Source organism: Pseudonaja textilis, chromosome 5 (genome assembly GCF_049901715.1).
Source record: "Pseudonaja textilis isolate UNSWEBS1 chromosome 5, rPseTex1.2, whole genome shotgun sequence".
NCBI lineage: Eukaryota > Metazoa > Chordata > Lepidosauria > Squamata > Elapidae > Pseudonaja > Pseudonaja textilis.
This window is the reverse complement of record NC_141994.1, coordinates 45,254,316-45,272,660: the sequence shown is the minus strand read 5'-3', so window position 1 is coordinate 45,272,660 and position 18,345 is coordinate 45,254,316. Positions and strand designations below refer to the sequence as shown.

The window sequence follows — 18,345 nt, the reverse complement described above, 5'->3', positions numbered from 1 at the left end:
CTTATATGCATCCATGCATTCATAACTATGTTTTTACTTATACCTATTATCTTGTAAGCAATTGACAAACCAAATAAAATAAAAAATAAAAAATAAGACTATAACATACAGTATTATATTTCTTAGATTTTCCATGGATGAACTGATTACCAGTATATTCTCATATATTAAATAGCATAAATGATAATTAAGAATTTCAGAAATTATAAAATGAAATCATTGCTGCATAAGGGAATGTAGATCATATTATAATAACATTTTGTCCATATTCATGCCAAGTTGCAGCCTAGGAAGAAAAATACCAGTCTCCTTGTGGTGTGGAAAATTTTGTTTGCTTTTATGCTGATATCTTTACCTGTGTGGGAAGTAGAAAACATTATCTAGACATACTGGTTTAGAACACAGAAAATGGAAAGGTGCCAACTAATGTTAAGTGTCAATCAGTATGGAATGTTTAAGTACATTAATTATATTATCAAATAATGAATCATCATGTGTAGATTAACATCAGTCTTCACAAATGCATCACCCTTTGTGTACTATTTTGATCATCTCTGTATATTTTATTAAGTGGTTTTTGTGAGCTTTCAACTTCTAATCTGATTTAGTTGCCAAATTTTTCATTCCTTTCACAAATACCAAAAACCTACCAGGCACTATTACCTAGTTGCTAAAAGTAATGATACACCAAATATTGTAAATTAAAGGCAACACCTAGTTTTCAATTGGAAAATGGGAAAATCAATTACAGCAAAGATGGCATTACATACTATATCTGAGGGCCAGCCCCAGTTGCTTCCTCAGATTTTGCTCCAATGCCAGAGAATCCCTTAATGAAAGAAGATTTGGCAAGTAAAGGGACTGAATATGTTTTCATTTGGCTTGGCATTTCATGAAAAAATAGGGCTATGCAAAGCATTTAAAAGAGATTTATTTACAAATTTTTAACCTATCCCAATCAAAGCATTTAAAAGAGATTTATTTACAGTTTTTTAACCTATCCCAATCAAAGCATTTAAAAGAGATTTATTTACAATTTTTGTAAACTATCTCAATCATAAGACTCTAGGTAGTTTACAGCAAAGAAAAATATAAAGAAATAAGAGTTCCTAGGGCTAATATATGAAAGCTAATGCAATGCAGGTGCTGAACAAGCTAACATAGATTTCTATTTCACTGTCAATTGCAAGAGTTCACTTTGGGCCAATCATTCTCTCTCGGCTCAACTTACCTCATAAGAGTGCTGTTATGGAGAACAGGGGAGGGAAAACTGTATTTGCTAACTAACCTGGCTGAAAGGTGAGATATAAACACAATAAATAAAGATAAGGCTCTGACTGACTTAAAAATAGGTCAAGTTTGTTTTTTTTACATATGAATAGAACAGAACAGAACAGAACAGAACAGAACAGAACAGAACAGAATTGAACAGCAGAGTTGGAGGTCTTCTAGTCCAATCCCCTGCTTAGGCACGAAACCCTAAACAAGACAAATGGTTATCCAATCTCTTCTTAAAAACTTCATGTTGGAGCATTTACAACTTTTGGAGGCAAGTTGTTCCACTGATTACTGTAACTGTTTTGTCAGGAAATTTCTCCTTAGTTCTAGGTTGCTTCTCTCCTTGATTAGTTTCCATTCATTACTTCTTGTCCTGCCCTCAGGTACTTAGGAAAATACCTTGACTCCCTCTTCTTTGTGGCACCCCCTGAGATATTGGAACACTGCTATAAGTCCTTCTTTTCATTAAACTAGACATGCCCAATTCCAGCAACCGTTCTTTAGATGTTTTTACCTCCAGTCCCTTAATCATCTTTGTCCTCTTTTCTGCACTCTTTTCCTAGAGTCTCAACATCCTTTTTACATCGTGGCAACCAAAACTATATGCAGTATTCCAAGTATGGCCTTACCAAGGCATTATTATAAAGTGGTACAGTGGAACCTCGGGTCACGAACGCTTCTGTTTGCGACCAAATAGGGTTCTGACCAAACAATCCATCTGATTTTTTAATCAGATCACAATTCCCTGTTTATGCAGCCTAGAACTGTGTTGGCTTTTTTGGCAGCTATAGCACACTGCTGGCTCATATTTAAATGATTTTCTACTAGGACTCCAAGATCCCTCTCCCAGTTACTACTACTGATGATAAAACTGAGATTTTACCATCATAGATACCAGTATATTTATGTTTACTATCTATTGTACAGTAAGGAGACAATAGAAAGAGGCAGCTATAGAAACTTCCATGATATCCAGATTGCATCAATCACATAGTCAAATATAGATTCTAACAAGACCAAAATTAAATCATTGGTACCACAGCAACATTTTCACTGAAAATATCACAGATTAAAAGCCAGATTAAAAATCACCAGATTTTCTATGACACTTGATGAAATAGTCTTCCTCTCTTCTCTAGTATTATGTTTGTACATAGCCACTTTCTAAAATACTAATAAAACAGACATACATGAATGTATACAAGACAATTGTAACTTTTACTAACCTTCACTGAATTGAGATATATTAGGACATCATCAAACTGCCTGAGCAGAAAGAAGCAAGAAGCCATACACTGTCTCCCAGGAATGGTATCTGAAGAATAAGAGTGCAAATGAGTTGAGGATAGCAAAAATGTTGGAGAGTACACTTACTTTATTTGTTTTCAGAACTACTACCAAGATGCCAGAAAGCGACACAATATATATTTTTTACTTTGGTGACAGATAGGAAACAATCTGAAATTGATTAAGTCATTATAGAAAGATACTAGAGAAAACAAACAAAAACTAAGTAAAATACTTATCTAAGTTAAAATCTTAGAATCTGCTTCATGTATTAGTTTGAAGTTACTTGCGTGAATTTCAAGTTATGACTAATAAGCCCTTATAATTTGCTTTCAGAGAGGCAAAACATTCTGAACACTTTAACAATCAATAAGTTTGTCATAATATTAGATTTTTTTTAATGCCAGATTCCATGGTGATTAGGGAAGGCATAGGCTGCATAAAGCACCTAAGTTCTTCACCTTGCTTTTACTAACTACAGAGTCCATCATAAATAGCCAGATTACAGTACAATGATTCATCCCACTCACTTTCCAGCAGGAATAAGATGGGAGGAGGAGGAGTTTTTTCTTCTTCTCAAGGGCAAAGGAAGTATCTAAAGGGAGCAGCTGTTTGAAGCTGGACCACCTTCCGAAAGTCATACACGTGGATACAACACCATGATGACCAATAAGATTTGTGTCACACTTGTGTCCTACCAAGGAAGACTGCAACTGCAAACTCATTGTATTGTTGTACAAGAAAGTAAATGGTTTAAAGGCATGCCTGGCTACACTAAGGCTCATCAGGAAAAGCAAGGTATTTCTGGATTCAGTAAAGAAAGCAGGAGCCCTGGAAAAGGAGTTCTGGCAGCATGAAACTGACAAGACCTAAAGAACCTACAGCTGAAATTATCTAGTCAATTTCAGGTCTGTTGCTGGAGGATAACTAGCAGATTTCTGGATAATGGTTTCACCCAGCATTCCAAGGACAGAAAGGGCAGAAGCTCTGGCTCCTACTGAGGTGAGGAATCCAATGGCTGTTCCAAAGAATTGCCATATGTGATGATAGGTGACTCATTACTGAGAGGAACTGAGGTGGTACTCTACAGACCAGACAAGGTATAAAAAGAAGTGTGTTGTCTCCAACATTCAGGATGTGATGTAGACACTGATGTAGATTTGATTAATCAAATCTATTGACCATTATTCCTTCTGCTGTTTCATGTTAGCATGAGTGAAGGTGCCAAAAAATGTCCAGAAAGGTACCAAGCAACTATGATGTAAAGTGATTGGTAGAAGCCAGCACGGTTTTGTTAAAAATACATCATTCTAAACAAATCTTATTGCTTTTTTGACAAAGTGACTAGAATAATATACCATGTGAATGCTATGGATATATTTCTTCCTTGTTCATCAAATTCATCAATGAATGAATGGTTCCGCTATTGCCAGTAGTTGGATTTGCAGCTGATCAACTATGTTCAATGTGTGGCCATTAATGGTTCTATTACATGGAGAGAGAGATGCAGTAGAATAACTCAAGTGCTTTTCAAACTTGTCAAATATGGCTTACTTAATGAGGAGATAGAAAGAATGTGCATCAAGTTTGCAGATGATACAAAACTGGAGAGTGGGGATGGGAAAGGACAAATTGTGAACACCTGAAAAGAGACTCAAGATTCAAAAGGGTCTTGATAGATTTGGACATCAGGCCCTATCCAATATAATGCAGTCCAATGGCAAAAATGTAGGTTTCTGTACTTAAGTAACAAACACCAGACTGGCTTGGCAATAATACTTGGAAGAAACTAATCATCCCAGTAGACCATAGATTAAGCATGAGCCAGTCTGCTGCAGGTACCAAATAGTTAATATAATATTAGGCTGCATCAAGAGAAATAGTGTCAAGATCACAGGAAGTGATAGTTCCATTTTGCACTGCATTGATTAAGAGGAGAACAGGAGTACTATGTCAATTTTGAGTCACCATAATCGAAGAAGTATGCTACAGGACTAGAAAGAATGACTAGAAAAGCAACAGTGATGATGAGGGGCTTGGAGGCTAAAGTCTATGAAAATGGTTAGATTAACCAGACATGTTTAACTTAAAGAATACAAGGCTAAGCAAAGACAGAACAGCAATCTTCAAATAACTGGAGAGCTGTCATAGGGAAGAAGGTATCACTTTATTCCCCACAGCTTCCAACAGTAGAATAAGAACCAACTGATGGAACCTGTAGAAGGCATAGAGATACCTTAAAGGATAGAGGGGAGATCCATTACAAGGAAACAATCAGACAAGTGCCTGTTGAACCCATTCCAAGACACAAGAAGCTGCCTCAGAGAGGGTCCTCTTTAATCCATACAAAGATAAAGTGAGGGAGGAGGTAAGCATATTCAGACTCGTAATATTCTGGCACTATAGCTCAGGGGTCCCCAACCACTGGCACTGGGCCACAGCCTACCAGGAAGTGGGCCACATGAGTGAAGCCCCATCCATGTATGTGTGGGATGCAGCACTGTGTGAAACTATGCCTTCCAGGATCCACAGAAAAACCACTTTACATGGAACCAGTCCCTGGCATCCAAAACATTAGGGACTGCTGCTATAGCAGTTCTAATAAAAATAAATATAGCTTTAAGACCCATGTGACATTTCTTTCTTGGTCTGGTCTGCCTTAAAGGGCTGACAGGTGACCCAACCTGAAGTAAGGAGGAATTTCTTGATAATAAGAGCTATTAAGCAGTTGAACAGACTGCCTCATGGAATTATGGCTACTCCCACACTGAAGGTTTTATCAAGTAAAGATTGGAGAATCATTTGTCTGGGATGATCAGAGAAGCCATGAGCTTCCAATGTCCTTTGTCACTGGCAAATACAAACAGTAACATGCAGAAGATAAGTTTCATTGAATCACATAATAAATTTAATAGAATTAATGTCTGATGAAAAAAGAACACAGTACATTTAAAACATACCACATTCACTAGCAGATCCTCCCACCAGTTGAAAAAATTGCTGAGCAATTTTCAAATGATCTCTCTGAAAAAGAACAGTATAGAAATAGGGCTTTTATTGTACTGATGAATATTTTTCCCTTTCTATTTCCTGAATGCCTAGTTCCATTCTTCATTGTGTTCATTTTGTTTTCCATTGTCTCTTTCCAAAATGTTTTGATCTTAATGAGCATATTCAGTTATAATTGTTTTTTAAATTTCTGTGTAAAACTTTATTTTTTTGAAAATAGATGAACCCAAGCATTGGGTGAGATGAACCTTTTTGTTTCTCGGTAGCTCTAGTTTGCCTAAGAGTTATAATTAAATAACATAAGAAATTTATGTAAGAAAGGCTCAAGTTAAAATTTCAATCAGCTTCCGTGTTCAATTTGGCCATTTATGGATTCTTCATAAATTACTATTATCAGAAATTGTTATACTCACTGAACCCATTTCCTGCCCAAGTACTGCATTCACTACTCCCTTCAGAATATATTCCTAAAAATATTTAAAAAAATAATTAAATTGTGCAATTTGTTTCCCAAAGCTTAAAGCAATTTGCAATTCTTTTATTCAGATTATAGTGCAAATACAAATCTTTATGGATTCTAATTGTATCTAGTAAGCCAAGTTAAATGTAAAAGGCACTCAAACCATTAAAAGGCTGATCAGTTATCCATTTCATTCTTCTGCTAAAATTGTAGGTGTATTCCATTATACAAACATATATTTTAAGTTGAACCACCAAGCTTCCAGAAATTTATCTTGGCATCTTCCAGGTTCTTAAAGTATACATCAGCTAAAGAAACTATTTTAAATAATAATAGTAACAATAATGAATTCAAAATAAGTGAAATAATTAGAAAATGGACATATCCATAAAAACCTATAAAAGTCACTTAAATGGAACATTTAAGTCCATTGTTTTAATAAAGTTTTTCATTATAAAATTTCAAAACTTAAACCACGTATATTGTATATCTTATACAGTGATGGGCTTCAAAATTTTTAACAATTGGTTCTCTGCCCTGATGACTGGCTGGGTAGGCATGGCTGTGTGGTCATGTGACTGAGTGGGCTGTCACTTATGTTGAGGGGCACTTTGCCTCACCCACCCTCTCATGATCATGGGGATGCTGTGAAAAATGTTCAGTGCCATTGTAACTTTAAATGGTCGCTAAAATAACTCTTGTAAGTCAAGGATTACCTATACAAAAATACAAAAAGCTTCTTTGCTTGCAAAAATCTGCCCTAAATACCAGTCATTAGATTAGACATGGGGGAATCCACACTGGAGATCAATGAGTCACAGTCATCATGGAAACTTAAACCATTCTGTCTGAATACTTTCCTTTTCCTCAGCAATACCTGCAACCCAGAGTTACAAACCAGGCAGGATGCCAGAGCACACTGAGGAATTAAAATAGTTAAAATACAAGGATAACTATCAACAGCCAAGTTACTCTTACTCATAAAGTGAAACCCTTTAGCAGAGCGGTAATTTAAGCTCTCCAGAAAGTGGGTGGGCATATTTGGGCTACAAAATGCCAAGCTAAAGAGACAAATTAACATCTTGAGTGAGGGCTAATCCCATTCTGCCTTTGTTGCTGCAGGGAATTTTGCTGCAGGGAATTTTTGCCCATGAATATAGCTATCTATCTCTTAAGTACTGACATCTTCTGTGGGCTATTAAGGAAAGCGGGGGTTGCTTTCTCCCTCTAAGAAAACATATTTCTCTATTTTCCATTCAGGGAAATATATTCTTCCTTTTTAATATTTCTCAAAGTATTTCATTCTTCTAGGAGAAGGATGGGTGCTAACTTTATACAATTGGTGGCCTGTTACTATGCAATATTATCACAAGAGAAAACTAAAAGAAATTGAAAGGAGGATCCACTTATCAGTGAGCAATCATGTGCCTTGCCCACTCCAAAGCAATGCAAAAGACTGTACAAGAATTTAATTCTATCCTATAACATTTCAAATATAATTTCTTCTAGTGTGCAACAATGAATAAACTTTTTTTTAACCTGAGGGGTTGCAGGTTCCAGATCTTTAATCAAATTGTAAGCTTCCTGTACATCATCTGAAATAATACAATACAGTATACAATATTATAGTATATAATACTATACCTCTCCCACACTTTATTCATCTATTGACAAAAAAGATGGTAAATATTTGCATAATGTTGTTCTTTAAGTCTTAAAATAGTCTTAAAGGATGTATTTAATTACTAAATGAGACATTTTATTACAGTAACAAATCAAAACAATCAGAGAAAAGCATTTGGGAGGGGATTTTATTTAATAGCACATCAGGCTCAATGTGACAATTGCAGAATAATAACAATAACTAAGATCAGCCCAAGATCAAAACATATGGTTTTGAAGTATGCTATTCAAAATAAATCTCACGGTGGGAGGAGGGACTAGATATTTCTTTTATTGTTATAGCCGAAGTTAGTGATGTTTGAGTTTTTGTTCCTACATAGGTCAGCTAAATTAGAAGAGAATTAGAAGAAATTGAATGGATTGCCATAAGCAAAAAAATCACGTGTTCCTTTAAAAGGGACATTAAAGAATAGGACTATACAGGACTTTGTAACTGAAAGCAAAAATGTGTTTGAAGTACAGATGGCAAACATAAACATCTGTCTGCAATACCTTAAAGAATTCCATATGTTCCTCCAGGGATATCCTGCTTGACATAATTTGTTAGCTCATGAAGCACCATAAATAAAAAACAGTAAGCAACTATATTCCCCCAATAATCCTCAAAACAAAGTACATATATTTTGTATTTGGTAGAAAAACATTGCTAAAAACATGAACAGAATATAAAATATGTAAAATATATTTAGACATAAAAAATGTAAAATGAGATATATAGATTCTTTTCACCTTGCCGAAGATAATAAATGACTAGATTCAGTCTAGCTTCAGGAATAACATCAACCAGTGGAGGGAGTACTTGGAGAGACCCTTCCCCTCCTCGGAATACCACCTGTAAGTAGAAGTATTCACTGTATTAGTATTGTAGCAAACAAGTTACAATTTAATCCCATGCATGTTTTAAATATATTTATTGTACTAGACAGTTTATCATGAACGATGAAAATATGTCACTTATTACTCCATTGCTTTTGTAGTTTAGAGATTAAATATTTACCCCATAAATCATAGTGACATCTTTATTATTTAATGCTATCAATATATACAGCACTTTCAGACACAGCCACTATGTATACATTCCAAAACTTTGATACAGTTGATAAGAAGGAAAAAAGGATCACACACAAGACCTTGCAGAAAGCATGGATTTTAGGTAAGGTAAGAGGTAAGAAGTGACCAAGTATATGATCTGTGAGAGAAGAATGTTTCAAATAGCAACATGAATAAGAAAGCAGAACTAAGAATATTATCTGACATCTTAAGATGATTGATTTAGATAAGTTAAAGTTATTAATAGGGTAATAAGCTGTAAAATATCTAGTAGCTGTAGAATAAGACGACAACAGTATATAAGGGAGGGAATGAAAAGCTAATAAAAGAGATACAAGGAAGAATTGTGCATGGAATAAACAAATATATCTTTAAATTATTTTGGCTTGTGAAAAAAGTTAATTTCAAGAAAAAATATCATCATAAGTAGAATCATAAGAGGAAAACATACCAAGTTTACACAGATAACATCATCTGAAAAATGACACATCTGAAAAATTACATCAAAATGAAGCTGGTGAGAATATATTATTTCTTCAAAAACACATAAGGTTTTTGAAGAAATGATAAATATTTGAACATGATAGGAAAAGAAAAAAGTCAGGAATAGGTTAATGATGGTGCATGAATACGATAAGGTAAGCAAAAGCAAAATCAAAGGCCCATGAAGAAATATATAATAAGCATTGGTGTGTGGGGGTATGTATGTGGGGGTGTAATAAATGTATTATTTTCTCTTCATAAATGGGATTTCTTTTTCAAGAACTCTTCCGTAAATATAAGTGCAACTTTCATAGCTCATGCCCAATCAATAAAGTGCTCTTCTGGACAAACTGACCAAACAGTACTTTGATGATGTACATGATCTGCATAAGTAACATTAAATGAGCTACCCCATTGCTACTTACCAAATTATGCTTAATGAGTTCTTTAGCAAATTCAAATGATGTTGAGGCACTGTCCATCAAACTTTTAAGCTCTGCCTTGTAGTTTGTAAAGAAATTTAAAAAACAAACAATAGGTCATATTATTAACAATGGTAACCAAAGGAATAAACATTTTGGTTAAATGAACATATTATACAAAATACTATAGGATTAAAATGTTTGTCCTGCATAGTATCAGAACTAATAGAAGTAGCTATACACAAACTGCAAAGAATTTGCATTTCTCAAAAATAGATACTGAAATGTTATAGCAAAATTTAAACTTGGATTGAAAAATGATTTGAGAGATTAAACTATAGTAACAAAATACCTCAGCAGCTTTCCCATTGTAGAGTCGAAAATGATTACAAGCCTTTAAATTAAGAGCAATGGTACTATCAGGAACCTGTTGAAGGTAAACAGCTAGCACCTCTTGAGAGACATCATAGTAATCCAACTTGTAGTAACACAAGGCCACATATACATTGAGAGCCAGATATTCCCTGCCAAATGAAAGTTCATCATCATATTAATATAATTACTGCTTTATGAAACTCAACTAAGTTTCAGTGATATAAAATTTAGAAAAGCCCAGTATATATATCTAAGTATTAAAAAATACCCTGAATATCCAGCTCCCTTCATTACTACTTCAATGAGAATCAGAATGGCACAAGGTATTAATACCTTTATCTTGCTACAAACTGTGATAAAGTAAATATCTATGGTATAGGTGTGAAACTCTCAGCTAATGGAACACTAAAATTGTTGTCCAGTATCCTGGGCATATAATTTTACATTTGTTTAAAAAAACAAACATCAGAAAAAAACATGGACACTGTGGTATAAATTTATATTATGTTGTTTCTAACTGATCAAGAAAAATAATTTGGAATTATAGTGGATAACTCACTGAAGATTGATATAATGTGCAACAGTTGTGAAAAAGCTGTTTTCCGTGAAAAATTCATGAGAAAGGAAATGAAAATAAATCTGTCAATTATTTGATAAACAAATGGCTCTCTTGAGAGACTCAAGATAGTGAACACAGTGTTCTCTCCTCCATTGGTTTCTTCATACAAACAACTTGGATTTTAATTCTCGTCTTTCTCTTTTTTAATCAGAATCTAATTTAAACAGGAAAAAACCCCACTAGGTTGAAGTATGTCCTGCTAGAGTTATCCAATTATTTAAAAATTATTTTTAAATCATTTAAAATTTGCACAAGGTTCAAATATAAAAAATATTCATAAAAATAACAGCCTCAATCCTAATCACAAACATCTAATATGAATCTATAATTGCACCTTCATGAGCATTTTTCCTTAAGTGTCCACATTCCCTGTATGTTTGCTAAACTCTGAAGTCACTACTGGATCAAAAATTTAAAGATTTTACAGTAACATTTTAAAGAAAGATCTCAGAAGGCAATATTTAAACTCAGCAAAAGATAGCTAAAACACTGCAAGATCAAAAAGCCCTATGAAATTATTTATTTTAGCCTTTCCCTCCGAATTATCTGTTAAATAGATAGAGACAAGTTGAACCAACCTGTTATCAAGCAGTATGCGTTTGTAGATATCAATAGCTTCTTGATAATGAGATCGCATATAGTGTATAGATGCTAAACTAAGCTGGTCTTCTGTTATATCCTGCAAATTCTGATGGAAGTTCATCAGTTTCTTCTCATCACCAAACTAAGAAGGAAATATGATTTAAAGACAGAGACAAGTGGATGCCTTACACATATTCTAATACTTTGTCCGCTGAAAATAATATTTACCCATATTTCTCCTCTAACATCTTTCATTAGAAACCAATAATTTTTCCAGAGTTCAGGCAGTCTACAAGAGTCATTTATTTCTTAGTTATCTTAATTCTTGTCACCATGAAACTTTCAGGCTTTTGTCTTCTGTGTTTACTTAGTACTTCAGTTTTTCATTTCATCATTCTACCTAGAGAACTTCTTTCTCACTTAAACAAGCCTTTCAGAATTTGAATACCAAGATGAAGGTGTAAACGTTGCTGTATTTTTATGCAGCTCAGAATAGCATTATGAGTATGTATATATTAAGCTGAGAAAAAGTGAATAAATTAATTGTAGCAGAATCTCCATGGTACAGAGAAATATAGTATTGGTGTCAACTAGAGTATTGGTGTCAACTAGATTTAGTTAGTTCCAAAAGTGCTTTTTCAGGAGGCAACTGGACTTTGTTTTTTCTTTTGAAGACATGCTCCTACAGAACTACAGACTACAGAAACCAGAAGCACTACTCAGGTGACCCCGAGGACACAGATAAACCTCCAAGTGGTTCAATGACCTGCTAAAAGGATGCAGATTACCAGCTGTCTGCAAGGAATATAAACCCTTCCATTCCACATTATCCTGTCAGAGCTGAAGAAGCTTCTTGGATGAGAAGCAAAAAGAAAAAACAAGAAAGTCCAGTTGCCTCCTGAAAAAGCATCTTTGGGACAACTATGACCTGGATGACTGAGAATCTCTGCAGGCTTTTAGATTTAGTTAGGTTTCCTTCTCCTCCCCACTTCCCTCTTATCTCTAACATCTTTTGCTTCCTTTTTTTCCAAGTACCTTGCATTACACTGCTTGCTCTGAAAACAAATAATATGATGGGTATTTATAAGATTTTAAGGGACACATGATGGGAACTCGATTTCAAAATACTTCAACTACTTCCAAATCTGATTTAATATTTTGAAATACATACCTTGTGTGCTAAATGGAACAACATACGATTCTGAAGTCTACTCTTGGGAGCTGAAAACAAAATTAATACCTAAGTTTTCAAAATTATTAATTCATATGCCTCATTTTCACAGTGCAACCAAGCCCCCCCCCTCATTTCCAATAGTGCACCTGAATTTATTGCCAGTAAATATATATAAAAAAGCAACCTTAATTATCAGACTCACCTTTCAAAGCAGCCTGTTCAGCTTGTGTATACATTCCCAAGAAGAAGTAAGTGCATGCTAGATTCACCCACACATCAGGGTTGCAGGCAGATCCCTTGGTTAAATCCTCATACTCCTTAAATAAATAATAATTTTTGATACAGCCTTGCTTTATCACCACAGATAAATTTATGCTTTATTTCTTCTTATAACCCAGCCAGAGCACATAAGAACTGTAAATAAGTAAAAAAATATAAACAGAAATGACTACCATGTCCAATGTAGATATATTTCAGCTATCATCAAAATTTTGAAAAAGCTGCATCCTTTTAATTGCAGCTTTTAGTGCTTTCCAAAATAATTTCTACAAGTGTATTCATACACAGCAGTTTTGCTCTATTAGAAGTACCAATGGAAATGTTTTATGTGCATACACATGGAAAAGAAACCTGGGAAAACCTGAAAATAGTTGTATGGTATTGCTTGGAAGATGCTACTACTTCTGCAGTTTAATAAGAAAAACTTCATTCTTATTAATCTGCTTTGCAAAACATTTAAGTGCTTTGCATAGCCCTAACTTTGTACTACTATCATTTTGTCCTACAATATTTAAACATACATTCAACTAGATGCAAGCCTTTGAGATACTGGTATTTTATCTTACTTATTCTGGTCCATGAGATACATTAAAATCTTAAATTTCATTCTTCACAGATAGTAAATTGGAGGAACAATGTTACATAGTGTCATAGTGATACAATCACTATGTGTAAATTAATTCCATTTTCTCTTACAATGATTCTCTTGAAAGTTTCTTCATATAACATAGAATTTTGAAAAATAGCACATCATAAATTAATGCATGTTATTTCATAAATAAGTCAAAATAATAAACTATATATAATTTATTCACTAGGCTTCTGGACACAAAATATTATAACCAGTATTTTTGCTTTTATATTACTTTGAAGGACATTTACAGGTAATCCTCCACTTACAACAGTAACTGTTCGAACTTACAACAGCACTGAAAATAGTGACTTATGACCATATTTCACACTTATGATCATTGCAGCATCTCCATGGACACGTGATTTACATTTGGATGCTTGACAACTGACTCACATTTATGACAGTTGCAGTGTCCCAGGGTCATGTGTTCACCTTTTGCAACTTTCTGACAAGCAGAGCCAATGGGGAAACCAGATTCACTTTACAACCGTATTACTAATTTAACAACTGCACTGATTCACTTAACAAATGTGGCAAGGAAAGTTGTAAAAGGGGGGGGTCAACAAAATTCCCCACTTAGCAATGTAAATTTTGGACTCGATTGTAGTCGTAAGTTGGGGACTACCTGCAACTCATCCTCATTCTTACAAATTTAAGAGAACATCCTTCTTTTCAGGACAAAGAACCACTACCTCACCTCCAGTGCTCTCTTGTAGTCACCCAGATGGAAAGCACAATATCCAATCCAGAGATCTGCATCTTCCTCCTGTTCTCCAACCTGACGCTTAAACTTGGGAAGAAGGGAGAATAAAAATTAAAATGATAACCAACTGTGACCAAGTTCATATAATTTTTAATTATTTTAAAATGATAAGTTTATAGATTGCAGCCATACAGTATACACCATTTAGGCAGTGATGGGGCTTTAATTTAGACACCCTCAAAAGTCTGTATATATGAAGTTCATGTATAAAAGAAGGGCTTGCATTTAAATTAAGTAATTAGATGTTTACAAATATTTCGATAGGCAGTTTTTATGACTGGCAGGCAGAAATGTATTCAGGTGATCATGCATATGTGATTATTGACTAGCAACACCACAAATGTCTCTAAGATGATATTAAGGTCATAGGGTCTCCATATGATCAATCTATCTTTCACTGTCAGTTAGACAGTACTCATTAGCTCATTAAACCACAACATGAGTGAAGTGCAAAGTGTGGTTACAATACATTCACTCCAACTTTGCTTTTTTCATTGCAAATGTAGGTTTTTTAAAAGGCAACAACATTGTAATTTGATTATGCGTAGTGTCTGCATGTAACTACTGTAATGAATTGTTGACACACACAGTTCATGATGCAAACTTGACTGTTTTGTATTTACATCTTAATGTATTATAGAACTGAAGAAAACAAGCTAGGAATTTATGAACTAATAAATTAAATAAACTTAATCCTAATTTGTTCAAATGCAATAATCATATTCTCACATTCAGAAGCCACACTAAACTATCCATATATGCACAAGCATAATGCTCATTCATGTTGCAGTTCAATAATATTGCTTCTGTTGCATTGCTCTCAAAAGGAATAGATTTGTAGAACTACTGCATTAGCTTATGGCCATGTTCACACATGACAACCTAGGAATTTTGGCTTATTACAAAGTGAACAAGCAGTTTATCCTACCTTCTCCAGCAAATTAAGATGGTTGCTATAAAATCCTAATTCCTAAATTGATAAAGTCATTATAAAGTACTATCTTGTTCATAATCTTGTAATTTAGATACTATGATTACAGTAGTTTCTTTTATTACTGGTAATACCTCACCATCAGTCTATTCATCAGCTATAATGGCTATATTTAATTTATAGCAAGGAGGATCAATTGTAATCTGTGGATTATCCAGCACCACTGTATAAAGTGGTTAGATTCTAGATGTCAATAGAAATTCTCAGTCATCCAGGTCATGGTTGTCCCAAAGGTGCTTTTTCAAGAGGCAACTGGACTTTCTGGTTTTTCTTTGAAGACTTTTTGCTTCTCATCTGAGAAGTGAAACGTCTTCAAAGTCCAGTTGCTTCTTGAAAAATTACCTTTGGGTTAGACTCCAGATTTACTTCTATTTTGCAGAGGTGATATTTGGCACCCTGGAATATAAGAGAAGCAAAAAGCAGGGGTGTTCTCAGTCTGAATTGACTAAAGTAGCAAGAAGGTGGATGGATAGCTTTCCTTCCTCGCGCCCTCAACCCTAAAAGCACTGATCTGTTCCGAAAGAAGTCTACACAAATGTTAGCAAATAATCCAGAAGCAGCCGCAGCAACTTCACTCGCAGAAGTCTCGTCCCGCCATATTCCCCAAATGTATCCCTAGTACCTCTAAAAGGGCAATGGCCCCAGTGAAATCTCGCTGAGTTAATAAATCTTCCAGCTGCGGCAGCTGTTTGCCTTTCTTTCTGCGCTTATCCGCTGACTGAGGACCGCCTCCAACAGCGGGTTTCAGCCGTGAGAGCATCTGCAAAAGCGACAGAAGTAAGAACAAGGTAAAGGGAATAATAAGGACTCCGCTAGTCTTTGTCGCCCGTTCGTCTCTTTAGAAAAGCCCCTTAATCTAGCCTTATCCGATTCGCCTTGTCCCTCACCATCTTGCCCACAGGCCTGCTTCACAAAAAACAACGGTCGTCCGTTGCTTGTTCTGTCTCACCAAGGTCTCTGTTACCTTGGCAACCGCGGGAACGGAGGTAGTTAGGGTAAGGCAATCTGGCCTGGGAGACAGCAACAAAAGACCGGGCGGCAACCGCGAGTCATACTTACAGTTCCGGCGGCTCTCCGACAAAATAGTTTTGGGAAGAATCTCAGAAATCCAAGAGCTTAAGTGACGTGAAGAGGCGTGAACCCTGTCGTGGTTTAGGAGGGCGAAGAAAGGAGAGTCCCAATTCGACGGGAAAGCTACGTTTTCACGAAGTGCTGACTAGCTGTACCTTGTCCAGGAACACATTTTTGCAAGAAAAACCACTGCGATAGGCATTTCTGTAGTTGCTGCGACAACTGACTCGATGGGTCGGATAATGGTTCAGATATCCTCACTCAACAAATATTGTTTTTACTTACTACAATATGGTATAATCGCATATTTATTTGGAGACAGTTAGGTAGACTTGTATACAGTTATAAGCGTCACGTTTATATTTTTATATTAAAACAAAATAATACTAATTCCCAAACAATACACAATAAGTATCTGAGGAGGACATGAAGGCAACTGACTTAATGTGTTGTGATCTGACACAGTCTGTGATTTAACATTTCCAAATAAGTAGGACTAAAAAAAATCATTATATTGGTATCATTTTCAGATACTTATGGTCCAAAGATTTTAAATTATTTAATTGCACCACTACTGCATACATAGAATAACATTTTATGAGTTTATGAACAATTTATGGAAGTTTATGACAGAAATCATATTACAATTTTATACATGACTTCTTGGAAATAAATCTCATTGTTTTCAATTAAGTGTTTTCTCTAGATCAGTCTGAATTAAATTATATGCTTTAATGAGTTACCATACAGTGACAGTGATGATTTATTCATGTGTGCTTATTAAAGAATGATGCCTGATTTATATACCACGTTGAATTTGTCATTTCAACAAATGCAAAAAAATATTTTGGAACCATTAATGAAAAATGTCTCTTCATTTAAGATACTAGAAATATCAAGAGCAGTAATGTTTTTTCCTGTGTTTTCTGTTTTCACAATGATTGCTGCCTAGAACTGAAGAAAAAGGTAGAATATAACTATTTTAATAAATAAATGTTGTGGTCCCAGATTCTTTTCTCTCAGAGATATTGCAAAGGAAAAGGGAAATCTATAGATATTCTTTATTGCTAAGTTAAAATGCTGTCTACCATCCCTTTGCCAGGCAAAAATTATACTGGTATTAAATTTGTTACCACAATTCTGCCACAAGCAAGATTGCAAATGTGTTATCCTAATCTACAATGTATATTGCACATTTAATGACAAAGATGATGGATTCTCTCAGTTTTGTTGTACTGTGCTACAAAGTATCACCAACTGTGAAAAAAGAAAAAAATCCACTAATTTTTCTCTTTCATATGGGCTGTGGAGGAGACAATTTTTGCCAGATGGCTAGACCATTAGATTTTACAGTGGATTTTCCACATTATATAAGACCATTACACTATGTTTATTGAAAAGGAACATTGGTAAAGCACTTCAGCGTATCAGTGCACTAAATGAAAAGAAGCCAGATACAACTGTTGACCAAAATGAAGAAGAACATGGTGAAATAGATTGGTAATATTCAACATATACTATATGTGGAATATATATTGATGAATATATATTGGATTAGAAGGTAGGTGTAATTTTAAAATTGAAAGAAGAAATATTAGTTACTTGCATTGTGCTGACAACACTACATACTCTGATAGTTATAATGCAATGATCTGCAAGCTTTGACTATGAAAGTAAAGAAGCATAATAAAAATATGGGACTAAGCTTAAATATAAAGAACAGCAAATTAATGACAGGTATAGCACCCATCGCTAAAAATTGACAATGAAGATACTGAAGCAGTGAATATTTCTTACTTTTTAGGATCAATTATAAAGTAATAGAGGCAGTTTTGGGGTGTAGCAGTTAAGGCTAGTAACTAGAGTCTATGAGTTCTAGTCCTGCCTTAGAAATGAAGTCATCTGGGTGACTTTATGCCAGTCACTGTCTGTTGTAAGAAAGAGGCAGTTTCAAACCATATCTGAAAAACCTGGCCAAGAAAACTGCAGGGACAAGTCCAGGCAGTCACCTGGAGTAAAAAAAAAAAACAGACTTGAAGGCACATGCGAACATGCACGTACACACTCACACAGCATTGACAGACAAATGATCAAGAATATGTTGCAGCATAGCCCTTGGTAGAGTAGCAATGAAGGCTATGGAGAAGTTATTCAGATTCTGGAATGTGGTTACTGTGTACTAACA

General features: G+C 34.8%; 1 protein-coding gene across 3 annotated transcripts in view; it reads right to left on the bottom strand.

Moving 5' to 3' along the window:
• The window catches only part of IFT56 (intraflagellar transport 56), a 28,558-nt gene extending 12,352 nt beyond the window's left edge, over window positions 1-16,206 (bottom strand). Inside the window, exons 1-13 of one of the 3 annotated variants that reach the window (XM_087934690.1) lie at window positions 16,149-16,206; window positions 15,712-15,849; window positions 14,033-14,125; window positions 12,625-12,739; window positions 12,420-12,469; window positions 11,245-11,390; window positions 10,025-10,196; window positions 9,676-9,750; window positions 8,447-8,549; window positions 7,574-7,629; window positions 5,988-6,041; window positions 5,526-5,589; window positions 2,505-2,593 (exon numbers count right to left, since the gene is read on the bottom strand). In XM_087934690.1, the coding sequence (XP_087790816.1) occupies window positions 2,505-2,593; window positions 5,526-5,589; window positions 5,988-6,041; window positions 7,574-7,629; window positions 8,447-8,549; window positions 9,676-9,750; window positions 10,025-10,196; window positions 11,245-11,390; window positions 12,420-12,469; window positions 12,625-12,739; window positions 14,033-14,125; window positions 15,712-15,849 (1,155 nt within the window). In that variant the 5' untranslated portion in view covers window positions 16,149-16,206. Of the gene's footprint in view, window positions 1-2,504; window positions 2,594-5,525; window positions 5,590-5,987; window positions 6,042-7,573; window positions 7,630-8,446; window positions 8,550-9,675; window positions 9,751-10,024; window positions 10,197-11,244; window positions 11,391-12,419; window positions 12,470-12,624; window positions 12,740-14,032; window positions 14,126-15,711; window positions 15,850-15,976; window positions 16,100-16,148 lie in introns of those variants that run through there. The other 2 variants (XM_026697514.2, XM_087934691.1) reach the window with 2 other exon arrangements.
• Between the last annotated feature and the right edge of the window lie 2,139 nt (window positions 16,207-18,345).